A 20,520-nucleotide genomic window follows, 5' to 3' on the forward strand; every position below is an offset into this window, starting at 1 on the left:
AGTACAGTTGATTTAGAGTGTTGTGTTAATTTCTGCTGTACAGCAAAGTGATTCAGTTATACATATATATACAATCTTTTTCATATTCTTTTCCATTATGGTTTATCACAAGATATTGAATATAGTTCCCTGTGCTCTACAGTAGGACCTTGTTTATCCATTCTCTCTATATATAATAGTTTGCATCTGCTAGTCCCAAACTCCCAATCCATCCCTCCCCCAACTCCCCTCCCCCTTGGCAACCACAGGTCTGTTCTCTCTGTCTGTGAGTCTGTTTCCGTTCTGTAGATAAGTTCATTTGTGTCATAGTTTAGATTCCACATATAAGTGGATATCATGCTGTTTCGATTACTGTAGCGGATGCAGATTCTTGATATCAGGTAGTATTAGCCCTCCAACTCTGTCCTTTGGCAATTTGACTACTTTATAATAAAGTTTGCATTGCCGTATGACTTTTAGAATTAGCTTCTCAATTTCCACAGAAAAACTAGTTGGGATTTTGACTGGAGTTGCTTTGAATATAAAGATCAACTTGGGGAAAACTGACATTTTAATAAAATTGAGTCTTCTAACCCATGAAAAAGGTAACCATTTCTTCATAACTTCTTTAACATCTTTCAGCAATGTTTTTTAGTTTTCAGCATACAGGCCTTTTATATCCTTAGATTTATCCCTAGGCATTTCAAATTTTTAAATTCTATTATAAATGATAGTTTTTAGTTTTATTTATGATTGTTGCTGGTAATCAGAAATATAATTCATTTTAGCATACTGATTTTGTATTGCAAATTTGCTAAACTCGCTTAATAGTTCTAGTAGCTCTTTTGAGGAATCTATCACACTTTCTACATAGATGATCATGTCATTTAAGAATAACAATAGTTTTACTTCCTTTCCAATCTGAATACCTTCATTTCTTTTTCTTGATTGATTGCACTAGTGGAAGCCTTCAGTAGAATGTTGAATAGAAGTGGTGAAAGCAGGCATCCTTGTATTGTTCCTGATTGTAGGAAGAAAGCGTTCATGTTTTCATCACTGAATATGGTGTTAGATATAGCTTTCTTGAAGATTTTCTTTATCAGTTTGAGGAAATTGCCTTCTAGTCCAAGTTTACTGAGAGTTTTCATCAGGAACGGATGTTGAATTTTGTCAAATGTTCTTCTGCATCTATTGACGTGACCATATGGCTTTTCTTTTTTACTTTGTTAATATAGTGTATTACATTCCTTGATTTTTGAACGCTGAACCAACTTCATATCCTGGGCTAAACTCCACTTGGTCATGATGTATTATCCTTTTAATGTATTATTGGATTCAGTTTGCTAATGTTTTGTTTAGAACATTTACATCTATGTTTAAGTAATATATTGTATAATTTTACTTTTTGTAATCTCTTTTCTGGTTTTAGCATTAAGCTAATGCTGGACTCATGGAATGAGTCAGAAAGCATTCCCTCCATTTTCATGTTTTTGGAAGAGTATGTGTAGATTTGGATTATTTCTTACTTTATGGTAGAATTCACCAGTGAAGCCATCTGGACATGGAGTTTTCTGTGTGGAAAGGTATTTAAGTACAAATTCAATGTCCTTAACAGATATAGGGCTTTTCCCATTATCTGTTTCTTCTGGAGTGAGCTTTGGTAATTTGTATCTTTTAAGGAATTTGTCCATTTTGTTTAAATTGTTAAATTTATTGACATAAAATTGTTCACATTTTCCTTTTAATATATGTAGAATCTGTAGTGGTGTCACCTCTATCATTCCTGATATTGGCAATTTATATCTTCAGAGAGAAAATAATTTTTCCTAGTTATTCTGGCTACAGGTTTATCAATTTTATTGATCTTTCAAAGAACCAGCTTTTAGTTTCATTGATTTTCTCTTTTGTTTTTATTTTATATTTTATTAATTTCCATTCCAATCTTTATTATTTCCTTTTTTATGCTTACTTTGCATTTTATTTGCTCCTTTGTTTTCTGGTTCTTAAGGAAAATAAGGTCTTCGATTTGAGACATTCTTCTTTCTGATATAGGTGTTAGTACTATAAATTTCTCCCTAAAACCGGTTTAATGGCATCCCGCAAATTTTATTTTATTTTATTTATTTATTTATTTTTTTGCGGTACGCAGGCCTCTCACTGTTATGGCCTCTCCCGTTGCGGAGCATAGGCTCCAGACGTGCAGGCTCAGAGGCCATGGCTTACGGGCCCAGCCGCTCCGCGGCATGTGGGACCTTCCCGGACCGGGGCACGAACCCGTGTCCCCTGCATCGGCAGGCGGACTCACAACCACTGTGCCACCAGGGAAGCCCCAATCCCGCAAATTTTAATATGTTGTGTTTTCAATTTAACTTAGTTCAAAACGCTTTATAATTTTCCTCCTTTGATATCTCCTTTGTACCTTAGGTTATTTAGGAGTATGTTATTTAGTGTCTAAATATTTGGTGATTTTCCAGTGATTTTTTTTTTAAAAAACAAGATGTTGGAGGTAGGAATTTATTAATTTATTTTTGCTGTGTTGGGTCTTCGTTTCTGTGCGAGAGCTTTCTCTAGTTATGGCAAGCGGGGCCACTTTTCATCGCGGTGTGCAGGCCTCTCACTATCGCGGCCTCTCTTGTTGCGGAGCACAGGCTCCAGACGCGCAGGCTGAGTAGTTGTGGCTCACGGGCCTAGTTGCTCTGCGGCATGTGGGATCCTCCCAGACCAGGGCTTGAACCCGTGTCCCCTGCATTAGCAGGCAGATTCTCAACCACTGCGCCACCAGGGAAGCCCCTCCAGTGATGTTTTTGTTATTGATTTGTAATTTAATCTCATTGTTGTCAGAGAACCTGCTTCGTATGACTTGAATCCTTTTAACTTTATTGAGACTTGTTTTATGGTACTTAGTATGATCCATTGGATTCTGTTGTGCTGTGTGGATTTGAGAAGAATATGTATTCTGCAATTAAGGAACGGAGTGTTCTATAAAAGTCAATTAGGTCAAAATAATTAATAGTGTTGTTCCAGTCCGCTATATTGTTGCTGATATTCTGCCTACTTTTTTTTTTTTTTTTGCGGTATGCGGGCCTCTCACTGTTGTGGCCTCTCCCGTTGCGGAGCACAGGCTCCGCACACGCAGGCTCAGCGGCCATGGCTCATAGGCCCAGCCGCTCCGTGGCATGTGGGATCTTTGCGGACTGGGGCACGAACCTGTGTCCCCTGCATCGGCAGGTGGACTCTCAACCACTGCGCCACCAGGGAAGCCCCATTCTTTCTTTTTTAAAAAAATTTTTTATTGGAGTGTAGTTGATTTACAATGTTATGTTAGTTTCTGCTCTACAGCAAAGTGAATCAGTTATTCATATACATATATCAACTCATTTTTTTAGCTTCTGTCCCTATAGAGGTCATTACAGAGTGTTGAGTAGAGTTCCTTGTGCTATACAGTAGGTACTTATTAGTCTATTTTATATATAGTAGTGTGTATATTCTTCAGATTTTTTTCTATCTGTCCCTTCCTTGGGGGGACTCAATTTATCCATGTATTAGTCTGCTTGCTGTTATGTCACAACTCACTGATGCTGTCTTCATTCTCTGTTACTATTATTTTTCTCACAGTGTGTTGCTTTGTTTAGTGTTTATTGCTTTCAAAGTCACTAATGTTTTCTTTTGCAATGTATACTCTGCCTTTCATCCCATCTAAGTGTACTCTTCTACTTAGACATTGTTATTTTCTTCTCTCTAGAATTTTGATTTAGGTATTTTTAAAATATGTCCCCTGTTTCTATTCTAACACTAAGGTTATTCTAAATTTTGAACATGTGGAATAAATTTAATGGCATAAAAATGTAATTCTAAATGTAATGGATATAATTCTAACATTTGTGTTAGTTCTATAGTAGTTATGATTTATTTCTCTCTCATTATGGGTCATACATTCCTCCCTCTTTGCTTGCTTGGCAATTTTTGATTGGTTACCAGATACTGTGACTTTACGTTCTTGGGTGCTGGATATTTTTGTATTCCTATAAATCTTCTTGTGTGTTGTTCTTGGAAACAGTTGGATCTTTCAGTTCTTGTTTTTAAAATTTGTTAGGCACGCCGGAAGTAGTGCTCTGACAGGGGCTAATTCTTCCTCACTACTGAGATAAGACCTTCCTGAACCTAATGCCCTGTGAATTATGAGCTTTTCCAGTCTGGCTGTGGGAACAGGCACTGTGCTTGGCCCTCTGTGGACACCAGTCAGTGTTCACTCTAGTCCTTTCTGATGGTTCTTTCTATGGCCTTGTGTGGATTCCTCACACACATGTGCTGGTTAGTACTCAAGTGAGTACTGAGGGGGACCCTCTGAGGATCCCCAGGTTTGTCTCTCTGTGTAGCCCTCTCCTCTCTGGTACTCTGATCTATGGACAGTAGCTGCCTTGGTTTCCCTAAACTCTTAACTCCATTTCTTCAATACAGGAAGTTTGACAGATTCTACCTCAGTTTCTCCACTCAGCACCACGGCCTAAAATTTTTCTCAAGGTAGTAAGTGGGGCTAATCATAGGGCTCACCTTCTTTGTTTTTTGTTCCTTTGTTTTTTTCTGTTTATTTGCGGTACGCGGGCCTCCCACTGTTGTGGCCTCTCCCGCTGCGGAGCACAGGCTCCGGACGCGCAGGCTCAGCAGCCATGGCTCACGGGCCCAGCCGCTCTGCGGCACGTGGGATCTTCCCGGACTGGGGCATGAACCTGTGTCCCCTGCATCGGCAGGCGGACTCTCAACCACTGCGCCACCAGGGAAGCCCTGTCCCTTTATGTTTTGATCATTGTTCTTCTTTCCTTGATGTGGAGGGTCTTTAAAACCAGTGATTCAGGGCTTTTTTTGGCTTATTAATTTATAAGAAGAGGACTGTTCAGACACTACTGTAGATATACATTTGATAGAAATTAAATAGAAAAAAACATAGTGTTAAGACCCCTACTGTAAATATTGATGGTCCATTTAGTTTTAAAATTAAATACTATACCAAGATGTTCTTTTTAGAATCCTGTCCTTCCCATCAATAATCTTTCACTACAGGTTTAGGTTACTTTTGTATTAAAGCATATATTCTGCAAAAAAGAAAGAAGTTTATTGTGTAAAACCAGATTATATTATGATTGAAGAAATAATGCTGAAAAGTAGATGTGCTCTCTAGAAGGAACAAGATGAAATGTTGATTTTTGTAGTCTTTAACTCCCAATCCCAGTACCTGTTATAAAACATTTATAATCCAAATAAAATTAATTTCTATAACTGTAAAATTTTATCATATAACCCATAATATTTACCACCTTCAAAAGGACAAACAAGTCTCTGGCTGACATTTAATGTCTTTCTCACTTGGGCTCTTCCACCTCTTTCCAACCTTATCTCCCATAAGAATCTTTACTTTAATCACATGTTCCCTCACTATTGTTTGATTTCTCACTATGCAACAGTCCACACCGTGTCGTCTGCATAATATTTGTCCCCCCCCCTCCTCACCCCAGCTCCCCATTCAATCATTCAGAGGCTTAACAATACTTTTTGCCCTTGCTATTTTTGTGAACTTTACAACTCAAAAGGATCTCTTTCGTATTTCTATTTCCTCTAAACTTTCTATAGCGCTTACTGTCTGTATCAAGCATTTGACAATCCATTATCCAGCTATATGTATTTTCATTTAACTATCTGTACATGTCTTCCCAAGAATATGTAAGTTTTTTGAGGTAAGAGATATGCCTTTTTAATGAAATGATAACTAAATTATAAAATTACCTATCATTTACTTTATAGACAAAAAGATTTGCTGATTAATTATTTTAGGCATAAAGGCTCTAATTTAAAATACTATATTCTCAGAGAAGGGCCACATATTATAACCATTGACACCATAACATATGGCCTTTCATCATTAATTAAGGTTCTGATAGCAAGAAGCTGCACTGGTAGATTTTGTCGATGGGAAATAAGCTGAGTTACATTTGGGAAACCACAGTGGAGTGCTCCAGGCGGTCAGACAGGACTGAGGGCCCGTGGGGAAAAGCAACATCCCAGAGAGCAGCTAGAAGCCAGGGAGTCAATGGAGAAGCCCTTGAATGTGTGTGCAGAAAGCTGGCGCTTGCTGGGTGTGAGCTGATGACTCTTCCAGCTGCTCAAGTCATACCAAAATCTATGTCATGGCTCCTCATTCCTCAGGAAGATTCACTGCCTGTGATGGGCGAAAACAATAACAAGGTCATGCTGGGGCGAAATGCCTGACGATGGTTCCTTACTGTTCTATTAAGTTTCAAACAAAATATCTCATTACTGTACAAGGCCAAGTTTCACCACTGTCCAGCTGCTTTACTTCTATCTCTTATACAAGTTTTGGATCTTCCTCTTACCTCTCTTCTCCCTCCAACACAATTTTTCAAAAGTCAGAGGTCACACTCTATTTCAGGGCTTAAAATTGTATGGATCGGGCTTCCCTGGTGGCGCAGTGGTTGAGAGTCCGCCTGCCGATGCAGGGGACGCGGGTTCGTGCCCCGGTCCGGGAGGATCCTACGTGCCGCGGAGCGGCTGGGCCCGTGAGCCATGGCCGCTGAGCCTGCGCGTCCGGAGCCTGTGCTCCGCAGCGGGAGAGGCCGCAACAGTGAGAGGCCCGCGTACCGCAAAAAAAAAAAAAAAAAAGACTGTATTACTCATAATTGATCAGATTGTTTGTGGCAGGGGGCGAGGAGGAGAGAAATGGGGACTGGCCTCTTTCCACAGCTGCCCTGATTGAAATGGAAAATCTCTGAGCACCACAGAAAGTTGCCTGTTGAAACAACTAACAGCACAATCCCGTTTCTCTACAAAAGGATTGAGGAGTTCTGAAACTGAGAGAGCTTTTATTGAATTACTGTTGATGGGCATTTCTGAAATGCAAGTTCTTAATGACCACAAAAGAAAGGTCCATTAACTATTAACCTATGAGAAATTCTGTTCTATAATGCGCAACCTAATCTTCCCATTCTGTTTCAACTGACTTAAACTTCTCTCCATGCTGATGGTGCCCAGTGTAAATTACTGATGAAGAAGTACTAGTTCCGTCCACTGAAACAGCTACATTAATAGGTGCTGGTTTGAGGTAATTCATGCATAGGTCTTCTGCACTCTTGTTTGCCTTTGGTGCCCCCTACCGTCCCTTTCAGTGCATTTCCATCTCCTGGCTCCTCTTCATTATTTCCTCCTTTCACAATGTTCCCATGTTCCCCAGAGAAAACCTGATTGGATAAAGCTAATTGATAATAGCATAAAACTGTTTGCCTTTTAAAAGGGATCAAAATATCAGCTTGGTGCTTTGTGTCCACCTAGAGGGGTAGGATAGGGAGGGTGGGATGGAGACGCAAGAGGGAGGGGATATGGGGACATATGTATATGTGTAGCTGATTCACTTTGTTATACAGCAGGAACTAACACAACATTGTAAAGCAATTATATGCCAATAAAGGTGTTAAAAAAATAAATAAATAAAAGGGATCAAAATAATGTGACACAAAGGAATGAAACACTAATTGTGCAATTGCATATAGGAATAGTCTCAAGTCAAATATGCTAATCACCACTTATTCTATAAAAAGGGCCAAACAATCAACTATTAACTTTCATATTTATTTGAACATTCTATAGTCTGGAAAATGAGAAAAGTGAAGATAATTTTTTCAGGTGACTGAAGCTTTGCAAACATCAATCTGTGAAACAATGTTTGTGGAGGGGCAAGACTGATTTTGTTATGCAGGCACATTTATGAAAATCATTTCTAATCATTTTTTAATTAAATAAGGTATACATAAATTAATATTTATATTATAAAATTAGAACATTACAGACAAGGCTAAAGTCTCCTGTAGGTATTACTTTCTCCCAATCCTGGTTGTTTTCCCATTGCCCAGAGATAGCCATTATCAGCCATTGTTAAGAGTTTGGCATGTATCCATTCTTTAAATAAAAACCAGCTTTATTGAGGAAGAATTGTCATACAATCAACTGCACATATTTAAAGTGTACAAGTTTTGACATAGGCATACACCTATGAAAGCGTCACCACACGCTCCATATTCATCACACCGAGAGGTGACTCATTTCCCTTTGTAACGTCTTCTTCCTTCCCATCCTCAGGCCCAGGAACCCATTGATCAGCTTTCTGTCACTACAGATAGTTTGAACTTCAATAGGTTTATATCAGTGGACTCATACAGTATGTACTCTTTTTTTTCTGGCCTTTCTCACTCAGCATAACTATTTTGAGATTCATCCATATTGTTATGTGTATCAAGAGTCCATTCCCTTTATTGCTGAATAGTATTTCATTATAAAGGTATACCCCAATATTTTTACCTATTCACCTGTTGAATATTTGAGTTGTTTCCAGTTTACAGCTATTACAAATAAGGCTGTCGTAAACATTAGTGTTCAAGTCTTTGTCTGGACACATGCTTATTAAAAACTTGGGTAAATACATGGAATAGCAAGATCATGTGGTAGGTGTATATGTAAAATTTTAAGACACTGCCAAATGGTTTTCCAAAGAGATTGTACCTCTTAGCATGTCAACCACCAGGGTATGAGAATTCCAGTTCTTCCACATCCTTGCCAACACGTGATATGGTCAGTCTTAAATTTTAGCCTTTCTAACAGGTGTTAAGTAGTAGCTCATTATAGTTTTAATTAGAATTTCTCAGAAGACTAGTGACGTGATTCATGTGCTTGTTTGCATCGTCTTTGGTGAAGTGTTTCTTTGTATGTTTTGTCCATTTTGGGGGGGGGTTGTTTGTTTCCTATGTGTTGAGGGTTCTTCTTACATTTTGGATAAAAGTCCTGTGTCAGATATATGCTTGCAAATATTTTCTCCCAGAAGTGGCTGGCCTTTCCATTATTCTAAGTTTCTCTAGAAAAGCAAAAGTATTGAAATTTGATGAACTCCAATATTTCAGTTTTTAAATTGATATTGTATTTTTGGTGTTATACTTAAGAAATCTTTGCTTAACCCAAAGTCACAAAAATTTCTTCTCTTTTCTTCCAGAAGTTTTATAGTTTTAGGTTTTACATTTATGTACATGTCTTTTAAATATGCTTTAATTGCCCTTAGGTGAGTAACTAAATGTGGAATAACTGGATCATATAGTAGGTGTACATTTAATTTTTTAGGAAACTGCCAAGCTGTATTATTTCTGACTTCATTTTATTTCCTTTATTGGCTTTATGAACCATAACTCTTATTTGTGTTATTTTGGTGGTTGCTTTAGAATTTATTGTATAAATCTTTAACATATCACAGTATATCTTTAAATGACATTATAACAATCCTGCATTACAACCTTAGAAGAGTACACATCCATTTTTCCCCTCTAGGCTTTAGAGCCCTTGTTGACACTAATTTTACCCCTACATATAGTGTAAACCCCACATACATTGTTACTATTTTGCTTTAAAAAATCTATGAGCTTTTATGTACTCTTAATAAGAGGAAAAATATCCTTTTCTGTTTAACCATATATTCATCACTTCTGGTGCTCTTCATTCCTTTGCATAGATCCAAATTTCCATCTAGTGTCATATTCTTTCTGCCTGAAGGATTTCCTTTAACAATTCCTGTAATGTAGGTCTGCCAGAGATGAACTCTCTCAACTTTTGTATGTCTGAAAAAGCCTATTTTGTCTGTTTTTGAGAGACATTTCTACCAGGTACACAATTCTAGTTGACAGTTTTTTCTTTCAGTTCTTTAAAGATGCTCCACCGTCTCCTGGGTTGCATGGATGAGAAATCTGTTGTCATCCTTATTTTTGTCCCTCTGTAATGTGTCTTTTTTCCTGTGACTGCTTTAAGATTTTGTCTTTGTCCATGGCTTTGAGCAAGTTGATTATGCTGTGCCTTGGTGAAATTGTGTTCATATTTCTGGTGCTTGGTATTCCCTGGGATTTTTGGATCTGTTAGTTTAAGGTTTTCATCAAATCTGGAAAACTTTCAGTTTCTTTAGACATTTTTTGGTCCCCCTCCTTCTTTCCATTTCAGGGATTTCAGTTACATATTTACTAGGTGACTTGAAGTTATCCCACAGTTAATTTTCACTTTTTAAAAAAATTATTTTTTCTCTCTGAGTTTCATTTTCAACACTTTCAGTTGCTATGTCTTCAAGTCATTAATCTTTTCTTCTGCAATGTCTTATTGGCTGTTAATCCCAGCCAGTGTATACTTCATTTTAGGTATTACAGTTTTAATCTCCGAAAGTTCTATTTTGGGTTTTTAATATCTCCTATGTCTCTGATTAGCTTGTTGAACCTGTGGAATACAGTTATGATAAAAGTTTCAATGTCCTTCTCTGTGAATTCTAACATCTGTGTCAGTTCTGGGTCAGTTTCAATTGACTAATTTTTCTCTTGATTATGAGCCTACATTTTCCTCCTTCTTGGAAGCCTGGCCATCTTTGTATTCCAGACATTGGGCATGTACCTTGATGGGTACTGGATATTTTTATATTTCTATAGCTTATATTTGTATTTCTTGAGCTTCTTGGGATGCAGCTAAGTTACTTGAAAAGAGTTTTATTCTTTTGGGTCTTGCTTTTAAGATCTGTTAGATGGACCTGAGACAGTGCTTGCTTAGTCTAGGGATAATTATTTCACACTACTGAGGCAAAACTCTTCTGTACACTCTACTGAATGCCCATGAAATGTAAGGTTTTTTCCCAGTCTCCCTGATAGGAACAAGCACTGTTACTGGCCCTGAGTGAGCACCAGGTACTGCTCCCTCTAATCCTCTCACGTATTTCCTCTAGTTGTCCTTTCCCCAGTCTTGAGTTATGTCCAACATGAATGTACCTATCAGTAAGTGTTATGCTGAGTAGTCAAGGGGGAAATTCCATGATCTCCAGGGACCCTTTCTGTGATGTCTCTATAGGACTCTGTCCTGTGACTTCCAGCTGTCTTGATCTTCTAGCTACATCTCTTCAAATCAGGGAGTCCACTGGGCTCTGCCTGGGTTGCCTTTCTCTGCACTGCAACCTGGAAATTCTCTCAAGGCAGTAAGCTGGGCAGTCATAGGAATCACCCTGTTTATATGCCAGCTCTTGGGGATCACTCTCCTTCTTTGCCTGGTGTGCAGTGCCTTAAAAACTGTTGTTTCATATATTGAATATTTTGTCTGTTTTGTTGCTGTTGTTATTGCTTCAGACATGAGGGTAAATCTGCTTCCTGTTACTCTGTCTTGGCTGCAAGGTAAAGTTGGCATGTATCCATTTAAAAATATTTACATGTTATAGAAAAGGCGTAGATTGGTTTGTGTCTATCCCTCATCATTCTGCAACTTGCTTTTTCATTTAAAAAAATTTTAAGCTTATTTCTGGTTACCTTTGTAAAATATTCCATTGCATGATTGTATCATATTTATCCATTCTCCTATTGATGGACATTTAGGTTGTTTCTGATCTTTGCTATTACAGACAATGCTGCAGCCAGCAATCTCATGCATGTCTCCTTGCATCATGTGTAAGAGTTCCTTTAGGGAAAGTACAGAAGTCAAATTGCTCTCCAATGTGACCATAGGAGTTTACATTCCTACAATGTACGAAGACTTGTTCCTCCACAGTCTCACCAATACATTATATTGGCAACCTTTTAAGTTTCTGCCAACCTGCCAGTTCATTATTGTTTTAATCTGTATTTCTCTTATTTTTAGAAGGTTGAGTCCCTGTTCACATTTTTATTTGCCATTTTTGTTTCTTCTAGGAATTCTGTTTTGTCTTTGCCTAACCTTATATTGAATTATGTTTATTGTACTTTAATTTGTTTGAATAAATGCTTAAAATTTTAGAGACTAATCTTTTATTTTATATATATAAATTATATATAATAGTCTATTTTATTGAATATAATTATAAATACAAGTATTTTATAATTATATTTTATTTTATATTTCATAATTATAAAATAGAACATTACATATATAATTAATTTCTCTAAGTTTATACCCTCTTTTATAATTTTCTATTTTCTTATGGCACAGAATTTGAATTTTATCTGGTCAGGTTTATCAGAATTTTACGTCTTTTGATTTTTCGACTTAAGAAAGCCTTTCCTGTTACCAAAGTTATTAAGAGATTCTCTTACATTATTTCTTAATAATTTTAAAGTTAAAATGTTTGACAGTTAGATATTTAATCTATTTAAAGCTTACTTTTGTGTATACAGTGAGGCAGGGATACAAATTGTATTGTTTCTATAAATATCAAAATATCCCAATACAATTTTTTGAACTGTCCATCTTTTCACCATTTAACTGTCTCTATCATATAGCAAATTCCAAAAGGATACACGAGTCTGTGTCTTAAATTTCTTTTCTGTTCAGTTAATCCACTGTTACTATTGGTTTGTAAGATCTTGCTGTTTTGGAAGGCAAATCCCCTCTCTTTGTTACTCTTTTTCAATTTTATCTTGAATTTACCCTTCCATGAGAGTTTGCAATCAGGTTCCTGTTCCCCCAAAAATCTTGTTAATGTGATTGAGTTTGTAGTGAATCTTTAGATTCATTAGGGAATCATAACTATCTTTAGTACTGAGACCTCTAATCTATTAACATGGTATAGCTCTTTATGTTGTGAGATTTATTTTCACGTTTTTTTCAGTAAATCTTTGTAGTTTTTGCTATGTTTTTTACTCAGTTTTATTGAATTTATTCCTAGTTACTTGATAGCTTTCTTTGCTGCTGTAAATGGGATCATTTTTGCCCAGTTGGTTATCGTTGGTATACAAGAAAGCTGCTGGTGTTCAATCTGTTGAACTTTCTCTCTCTTTCAAGCGAAAGTCACCTATTAGTTCTAAAAGTTCTCAGTTGACTCACTTGGATCCACCTTTGTGTCTTAGCTTAGAATAAATTCTAAATGACAAGTTGTTAAACTACCTTTTTAAATGATTGGTGATTTTGTAGGTTCCTAAGTCACCAATTTGAACCTGTGTTCTACATTCTGGGGGTACAAAGCACAGGAAACTATGCTCTCGGGTGCTGACTGTGCAATTTTTAGTTGATCACTGATAATATTCATTTGCCCTTTTCTCCTCACAACCAAAACAAAACAAAATCTCCTCTGGCTGACTCTTATTAGTTGGGTTTCAGCTTTTAACATATAAAGTTCATCTCTTTGAACAGATTTTCTCTCAAAATCTGGAGCAAGACGTCAATTGTTATATATAAAGATATATAAGAAAGCAGCTGGAAATCATACTGAGTATGATAGGGCCTAAGTCAAGGCACCAGGACACACGTGTGAGGGGTGAGTGAGGATCCTGAGGCTGGCGGAGGATTTCTAGAACAAAAGTGCTTGCTGCCCAGCCTCACCTTTTCCTCTCTCTTTTCCTCTTCCCATCCCCCATGCTCCACCCACAGCATTCTAAGCGTTTTAGCCAAATACCATACTGAGAATCACCCACACTGTGTCATTCCCTTTTGGGGAAACCAAACACAGCACAAAAACTGTGGTTTTCTAGCTCATGTATCTTGATGGATAGATAATTCAAAGTAAGCTGATAGGCGAAGACAAGAGAGATTTAACCTCCTGTAGATAGAAGGGCAGGCATTGCATAAGTGAGAGGTAGAAGACCTTGAAAAACGATTTATGCTTAAATCAGAACTACAATGAGGTACCACCTCACACTGGTCAGAATGGCCATCATTAAAAAGTCTACAAATAGCAAATGCTGGAGAGGGTGTGGAGAAAAGGGAACCCTCCTGCACTGTAAGTTGGTGCAGCCACTATGGAGAACAGCATGGAGGTTGCTTAAAAACCTCAAAATGGAGTTACCATATGATCCAGCAATCCCACTCCTGGGCATATATTCAGGCAAAGCTATAATTCAAAAAGATACATGCACCCCTACATTCATAGCAGCACTATTCATAATAGCCAAGACATGGAAACAACCTAAATGTCCATCGACAGATGAATGGATAAAGAAGATGTGGTACATATATACCATGGAATACTATTCAGCCATAAAAAAGAATGAAATAATGCCATTTGCAGCAATACGGATGCAACTAGAGATTATTACACTAAGTGAAGTAAGTCAGAAAGAGAAAGATAAATACCATATGATATCACTTATAAGTGGAATCTAAAATATGATACAAATGAACTTATCTATGAAACAGAAACACACAGACAGAGAACAGACTTGTGGTTGTCAAGGGGGAAGGGGGTTGGGGAGGATGGACTGGGAGTTTGGGGTTGGTAGATGCAAACGATTACATATAGAATGGATAAACAGCAAGGTCCTACTGTATAGCACAGTTAACAATATTCAATATCCTGAGATAAACCATAATGGAAAAGAATATTAAAAAAAATGTATAAGCCTGTGCACCACAACTACTGAAGCCTGCACGCCTAGAGTCCAAGATCTGCAACAAGAGAAGCCACTGCAATGAGAAGCATGTGCACCGCAACGAAGAGTAGCCCCCACTTGCTGCAACTAGAGAAAGCCCACACGCAGCAACGAAGACCCAATGCAGCCAAAAATAAATTAAATTAAAAAAAAAAAAAAGAATATATAGGGACTTCCTTGGCAGTCCAGTGGTTAAGACTCCATACTACCAATGCAGGGGGTGCAGGTACGATCCCTGGCTGGGGAACGAAGATAGATCCCGCATCCCACATGCCACATGGCGTGGCCAAAAAAAAAAAAAAAAAGTATATGTGTGTATAACTGAGTCACTTTGCTGTACAGCAGAAATTAACACATTGTAAATCAACTATACTTCAATTAAAAAAAGAACTATTTCTGCTTAAACAAATGCACCAGAATGTTGTGCTCCTGTCAAACAGTATTCAAAGCAGCAAAAATGATAATATTTTCCTTAAGTTTTTCAGTCTCTCTGTTAACGTTTTTGAATACATCATTTTTTGTGCATATATGCAAATCTACAAGGCAATCAATTTGTGTGAGACGGTGAATGCTTAAAAAGGCCACAAAAAGACATTTTAAAATTTCCGATTTGAGTTTCCCTCATATTTGGACAAGGATGTAAATTCAACCCTGTAGTAAATTACAGCGTATTGTAAAGATGAAATGGTCTCTTGGCCTGCATTCTCTCCTCGCCGCATCCTATCCTACACACAGCTGCCATACCAGTCCTCCAAAAACACCAGTTTTCATATGCCACTTTTCAAAAACTAGCTTCCTGGCTTCCTGTTGCTGAAAAATAGTTTCACGTGCTTTTGTATGGCATTCAAGGCTCTCCAGGATATGGACCCTCCCAAACATTTCAGTCCTGCTCATTTCTTTCACCATGCACAGGCCCATCTCCCAGCCATCCCAGCAAAGGCACGAGGCATCTCCTAGGCTTGTTGGCTCATTCAGCGGTGTCTGGAAAGGCTACTCCTGGGTCACTTGCCAACCCCCAGAGTCAGGAGGCAGGGGTGATGGTGCCACAGCCTTATCACATGGATTGAGAGCGGAACGATGGTTCTCCGGGAGTACACTGGGGGCATTACTATGAGAAGTTATGTGGCAAAACAGCAGAGACCCACTACCACTGCCTTAACATACTCTAGATAAACGTTCGCAAATATCTGTTCCAAAAAGGAGACAAATGAACTTACTAACTCTCATTTGCGCCTCTTCCACAACACACAATTCCCCAAGGGTATATCAAGCCAATTCAACCGAGAGACTGTCCCATTCTGGAACATAAGGAGTCTCCTATTATCCTAAATCCATATGCTATCATTGCAGGTCTAACCAGTTTGCTGGGTTCATTTACACACAATGTACAACAACCCTTTGAAATAAGGAAGTATGTGGTTCAACAATATAACTTTTTATCTCAGGTTGCATAAATTTAAGTAACACCCAAAATGATGTAAAATGAACAAAAACAACATATTTCAATGATGAATCAAATAAACTTATGTTTTGAGGTGCTGTTTTCCCCATTTGAAGATAACATTCCTTATCACCGTCATTGTCTGTGAAAAGACACAAGACCAACAGTTTTCCCCCCACTTAAGGCTTTAACCATAGTATCATAAACAAACGTCTCAAAATTTGCATGAAAACTTCCATGGCAAACTGTCAGTCTGAGGGTGGTCACCACCAAGCCGCTTGGCTTCCATAGGTCTTTAATCCCTTTCTTCCACACATGCCCCTTCCTGTTTTAAACTTTCATTATCTTGGTTCTACAGTGAAAGAGTATCTGCAGATCTCTCTTGACCACACACTCCTAAAAGTCAGGGACTTCTCACTTTGGTTTCCCAGGGCTTGGCATTTTGTTTGGGGCATGAGGGGGCTATCAATCAATCCATTGATCTGTGCTGTACACGAACCCTATAATAAATACTGGTTCATTTCTTATAACAAAGGCAATAGGAGCTTCTCATAATAGACTAAATTCCAAGGAAAGAATGAAGGCAGGAAAGTAGTTGGTTTATTTGTACCTACTATAAGCCAGGCACTTTTAGGTAATTTTATATATGCAATATTTCATTTAACTTTCACAATCCTACAAATTCTTACAGACTCAAGAGTTTTGAGTAACAAAACTTTGTGTGCTTAAGTGTGCACACAAAGCACACTAGTAACTTTTTGTGCTAAAGTAACACAAACTCATGGTGACGGGCCTATGAGTCAAATCCAGCACATCTGACTCTTTGGTTACCAATTCCCATTTATTGTGATTCCGAGATTCATGAGTTAATTTAGGTGCTATTAAGAAAAGTCAAAAATGTCCATTTTAAAGAGTGTTTTAAAACCCTCTCTGGGTAGCAATAGAAGGAAAAGCAGAAGGACACAGTATGACAGCAAATGGATTGTATGGTAGCCCTTTGGCAACTCCAGTGGATGATAATTGTTTTTAAGTGTCCATCAACAGATGAATGGATAAAGAAGATGTAGAAATATGTACAATGGAATATTACTCAGCCATAAAAAGAAACGAAATTGAGTTATTTGTAGTGAGGTGGATGGACCTAGAGTCTGTCATACAGAGTGAAGTAAGTCAGAAAGAGAAAAACAAATACTGTATGCTAACACATATATATGGAATCTAAAAAACAAACAAACAAAAATGGTCATGAAGAACCTAGCGGCAAGATGGGAATAAAGGCGCTGACCTACTAGAGAGTGGACTTGAGGACATGGAGAGGGGGAAGGGTAAGCTGGGACAAAGTGAGACAGTGGCATGGACATATATACACTGCCAAATGTAAAATAGCTAGTGGGAAGCAGCCGCATAGCACAGGAAGATCAGCTCCGTGCTTTGTGACCATCTAGAGGGTTGGGATAGGGAGGGTGGGAGGGAGTGAGATGCAAGAAGGAAGAGATATGGGGATATATGTATATGTATAACTGATTCACTTTGTTATAAAGCAGAAACTAACACACCATTGTATAGCAATTATACTCCAATAAAGATAATTGTTTTTAAATTAGCTTTTTGTAAATTAAAAAAAAAGTTCCACTTGCATTACACTTTAGAGTTCACAAAGCACATGGGAAAAATAAGGTAATGAGGGCTTATGGTTGCAATTCACAAAAAGTAGGTACAAGGAAATGGAATGAAAGGGAATAATATATATAGTCAATTTTCTTTTAAAAAATTAATGGTGAAGTGTGTTTCTGCCACCCCTCTTCTATCTGATATAATAAAAGTGGGAGTGATAAGACAATTAATTCAGGGTTTTGAAAAGCCAACCAGCTTCAGAGCAATGCTTGAGCTTGTGTTGCCGACTTGCTATGTGGTTCCTGACAACCAACCTCAGAAATAATTCCATCATCATGAGAAGTACAGAAAGAACCACAAACCAAACCTCAAAATGGATGCTAAGAGAAAACACCGTTTAAAAAACTTTCCCTTCCTATCAGAAGGCAGACCAAAAGGAAGTTCATCCTCCCGCCCACAGATTCCCCAGAGAGCTTTCCACCAGAAGGTCGACAGCCAGCCGGACCCTCTTCTCTGAGCCTCCCGTTTCTTTCATGGCATTTTAAGTGCCGATGTGGAGAGTGCCATGGGCCTCAGGACTACTCAACAGAGGGGGAGAGGCACAAAGCACGCCCCTGGTGGCCAAGAGGGTATGTACACACTTGCTGCTTTCCTGCATTTTTCGGAGCTGAGTTTTTAGCCAGAGGCTGCTCCTTCACGATAAACTGACTAAAAGCTATGTTATCTCTTTCAAATCAGTTCCTCTCTTTCAATTCTTATGTGTGAAGACAAAGGTTATTTTAAACCCTTAAGAGATTACTATTAAATTTAAATTGCCTGTAACCCTCGTATAGTAATAGATTTATGATGGATGATAGGTTTAGTTAAAATATAACATTCTTAAAAATATTCTTAGTGGAAGATTCCAATCTGTGCGCACGTAATTGGTATAAAATTAAAATTAAAAAAATTAGACCTTGGCATTTCCGAGGGAGCCCTAAGCTATTTTTCTAGCGAGGCTGTGCGAGTGTGTGTCAGGCTTCCTCTTTTCACTCCCTTTGTGTTGTCAGTACCCTGGAGGTCATGTAATAACCAATGCCAAAGAAAAATCAAAACAGAAATTATTAGCGTGTGCCATCATGCAGCGGCGTACTCTGCCTAAAGAGCAGGAAACGGTCTAAACATCAGACCGCCGCCAGGCATCTCAGCACAGGCCTGTGCGCGGAGGAGAGTTGCGGCCGGGCTCAGGCCGAAAGGAGGGAGCCAGGAGAGCGACCCGCGACTGCAGCCGGCTTTTAAGGCTAATAATCGCTTCGCAGCAGGTCCCGGGCAGCACTCCCGTGAGGTCCGCGGCGGGACCTGCCCTGGGAGACCTGGGCGCAGGACTGGAAGGGCGCTCGCGGCGGGTGCTGGCGACTCCAGGGCACCCGGGGACTCTCCCCGCGCCCTGGTCCGCTGCACCCGGGCTCCAGCTTACGCGTCTGGGGGCGGGGGGTGGAACCGGACGCGCACGGCAGGGGCTTTGCTAATTGCCAAGCAGGAAGTGAGCGCCGGGAAGAGCGGCGGAGAGAGGGGAGGAGCGGGCGGAGGAGGGGCGCGCGGAGCTGCCGAGGTTCGCTCCCCACGCGTCCGAAAGGCAGGGCAACCGAGCCCTGCAACCCAGCTTTCCTCCCCTGTCCCGCCAGCCGCCCGGCACTGCTCTGGCGCCCGTCGGCCCCACTCCGTCCCCATGGCTTCTCCGGACGACCCTGTGCGCGCGGGTAAGTTGACACCGCGCCGCACCCTCACCCGAAGCGCGGACCGCGGGTCGCTAGATCGCGAGGCGTCCGCGTCTGCGGCGGGGCTGTCGGGGCCGAGCTCCCCACGAGCCCCGAAGGGCGACCTGGGACCACCCTGGACCCTGGCGCCCGACCCGGGTCCGCGCGGGGCCGGACGGGGGACGGCGGCGGCGCCCGGTCCCGGAGGGCGAGGTGCGAGGCTCGCCCCCCGAGCGGCTGCTGGTGGCGCGCGCCCCCCGCGGGCCCCTGGCCCCAGTCACCCCCAAGCGTGCCTGAGACGCCTCTTCTCTCCTCTTGCTCTCTCGCCCCAGCGTCTTTGTTCTGCACCGGGGATGCCAGGTTGAAACAAGCCCCTCAAACCTCTCCGGCAGAAAAGAGCGCAAGGGGTGGATTTCTTTCTTTCCTCCCGAGCTCTCCCTTTCTCCCTACTCACGTGCCTTCTCATTTCTCTTCTTCTCTTCTCGTTTCACTTTTATTAAATGGTTTTGTTCTAAATATTGGCCCTCGGAGCTATTTCATAAACTAGTATCCACAAAACCAGGCGGCTGATTCCACCTGTAGAGGCCTTTGGTTAGAATGGCCTCTAGTTCTGTCCTTATCGTTAAATATTGTGTTTGCACCTGAAGCCAGAATCTAGATTTTTCTTTAATCTCACTTGAATTGAAAAACCGTAGAATACTGTGTCAGTTCTTGAGACCAGGCTCTCGATTTTTCTTTAATTTCACTTGAAAATTTTCCTCAGACTTAACCTTTAAGGAATTTGCTGTCCTTGCTCTCCCATACCCTAGGCTGATCCAAAGTGAATGTTTGTCAAACATGTGAATGAATGAATGATGTATCCCCCAGAGCACACTGGGGCTTTTTCTAGTTTTGTTGAGGCTGGAAAGGCTAGGGAGAGAGCCAGATATACAGAACCACAGATACCTGCTTAGAGACACGTGTTCCCTATTTTATTTTTTGGGCTTGGGCAGGGCCGGAGCTTGAATGTTTTATTGTGCATTTGGGGCTTGAGCAGTTAGGAGAATGAGATAGTATCTGGAGGTGGGTCAGAAGATTGCTGACTTGGCCTTGTGATGTGCTGGGTCTGGGAGAGTTTCCTGGAGATTTTAAGAAAGATCTAAATTCTCCTTCAAGTGGTTCTTCTTTAAGTGAGGAATGGTAAACATTTTATCCATGGGAGATGGAAGATAAGTAAATGGTTTGGATATCCTTCTCCTCCCCCACATTCATTGTTTGGAAAAACAGAAGGGGAAATTAAGGGAGAAATCCTACCCCTGCCCCCCAGCTCTCACCTCTGCATCCACTTCCTCGTCTGAAAATGTAATTGGCA

At 39.9% G+C, this 20,520-nt stretch overlaps 1 protein-coding gene across 3 annotated transcripts in view; it reads left to right on the plus strand.

Annotated features, from left to right (window-relative positions):
* The first annotated feature begins 19,038 nt into the window (after positions 1-19,038).
* EDARADD (EDAR associated via death domain) overlaps positions 19,039-20,520 on the plus strand; it is a 62,869-nt gene continuing 61,387 nt past the window's right edge. For all 3 annotated transcript variants that reach the window (XR_014297868.1, XM_082673482.1, XM_082673483.1), the window contains exon 1: positions 19,039-19,172. Coding sequence is in view for 2 of the 3 variants with exons in the window: in XM_082673482.1 (XP_082529608.1) it covers positions 19,142-19,172 (31 nt within the window). In the remaining variant the exon portion in view is untranslated. The remainder of the gene's footprint in view (positions 19,173-20,520) is intronic.

The sequence above is a fragment of the Grampus griseus genome (assembly GCF_964374135.1).
Source record: "Grampus griseus genome assembly, chromosome: 16".
In the NCBI taxonomy this organism is placed as follows: Eukaryota; Metazoa; Chordata; class Mammalia; order Artiodactyla; family Delphinidae; genus Grampus; species Grampus griseus.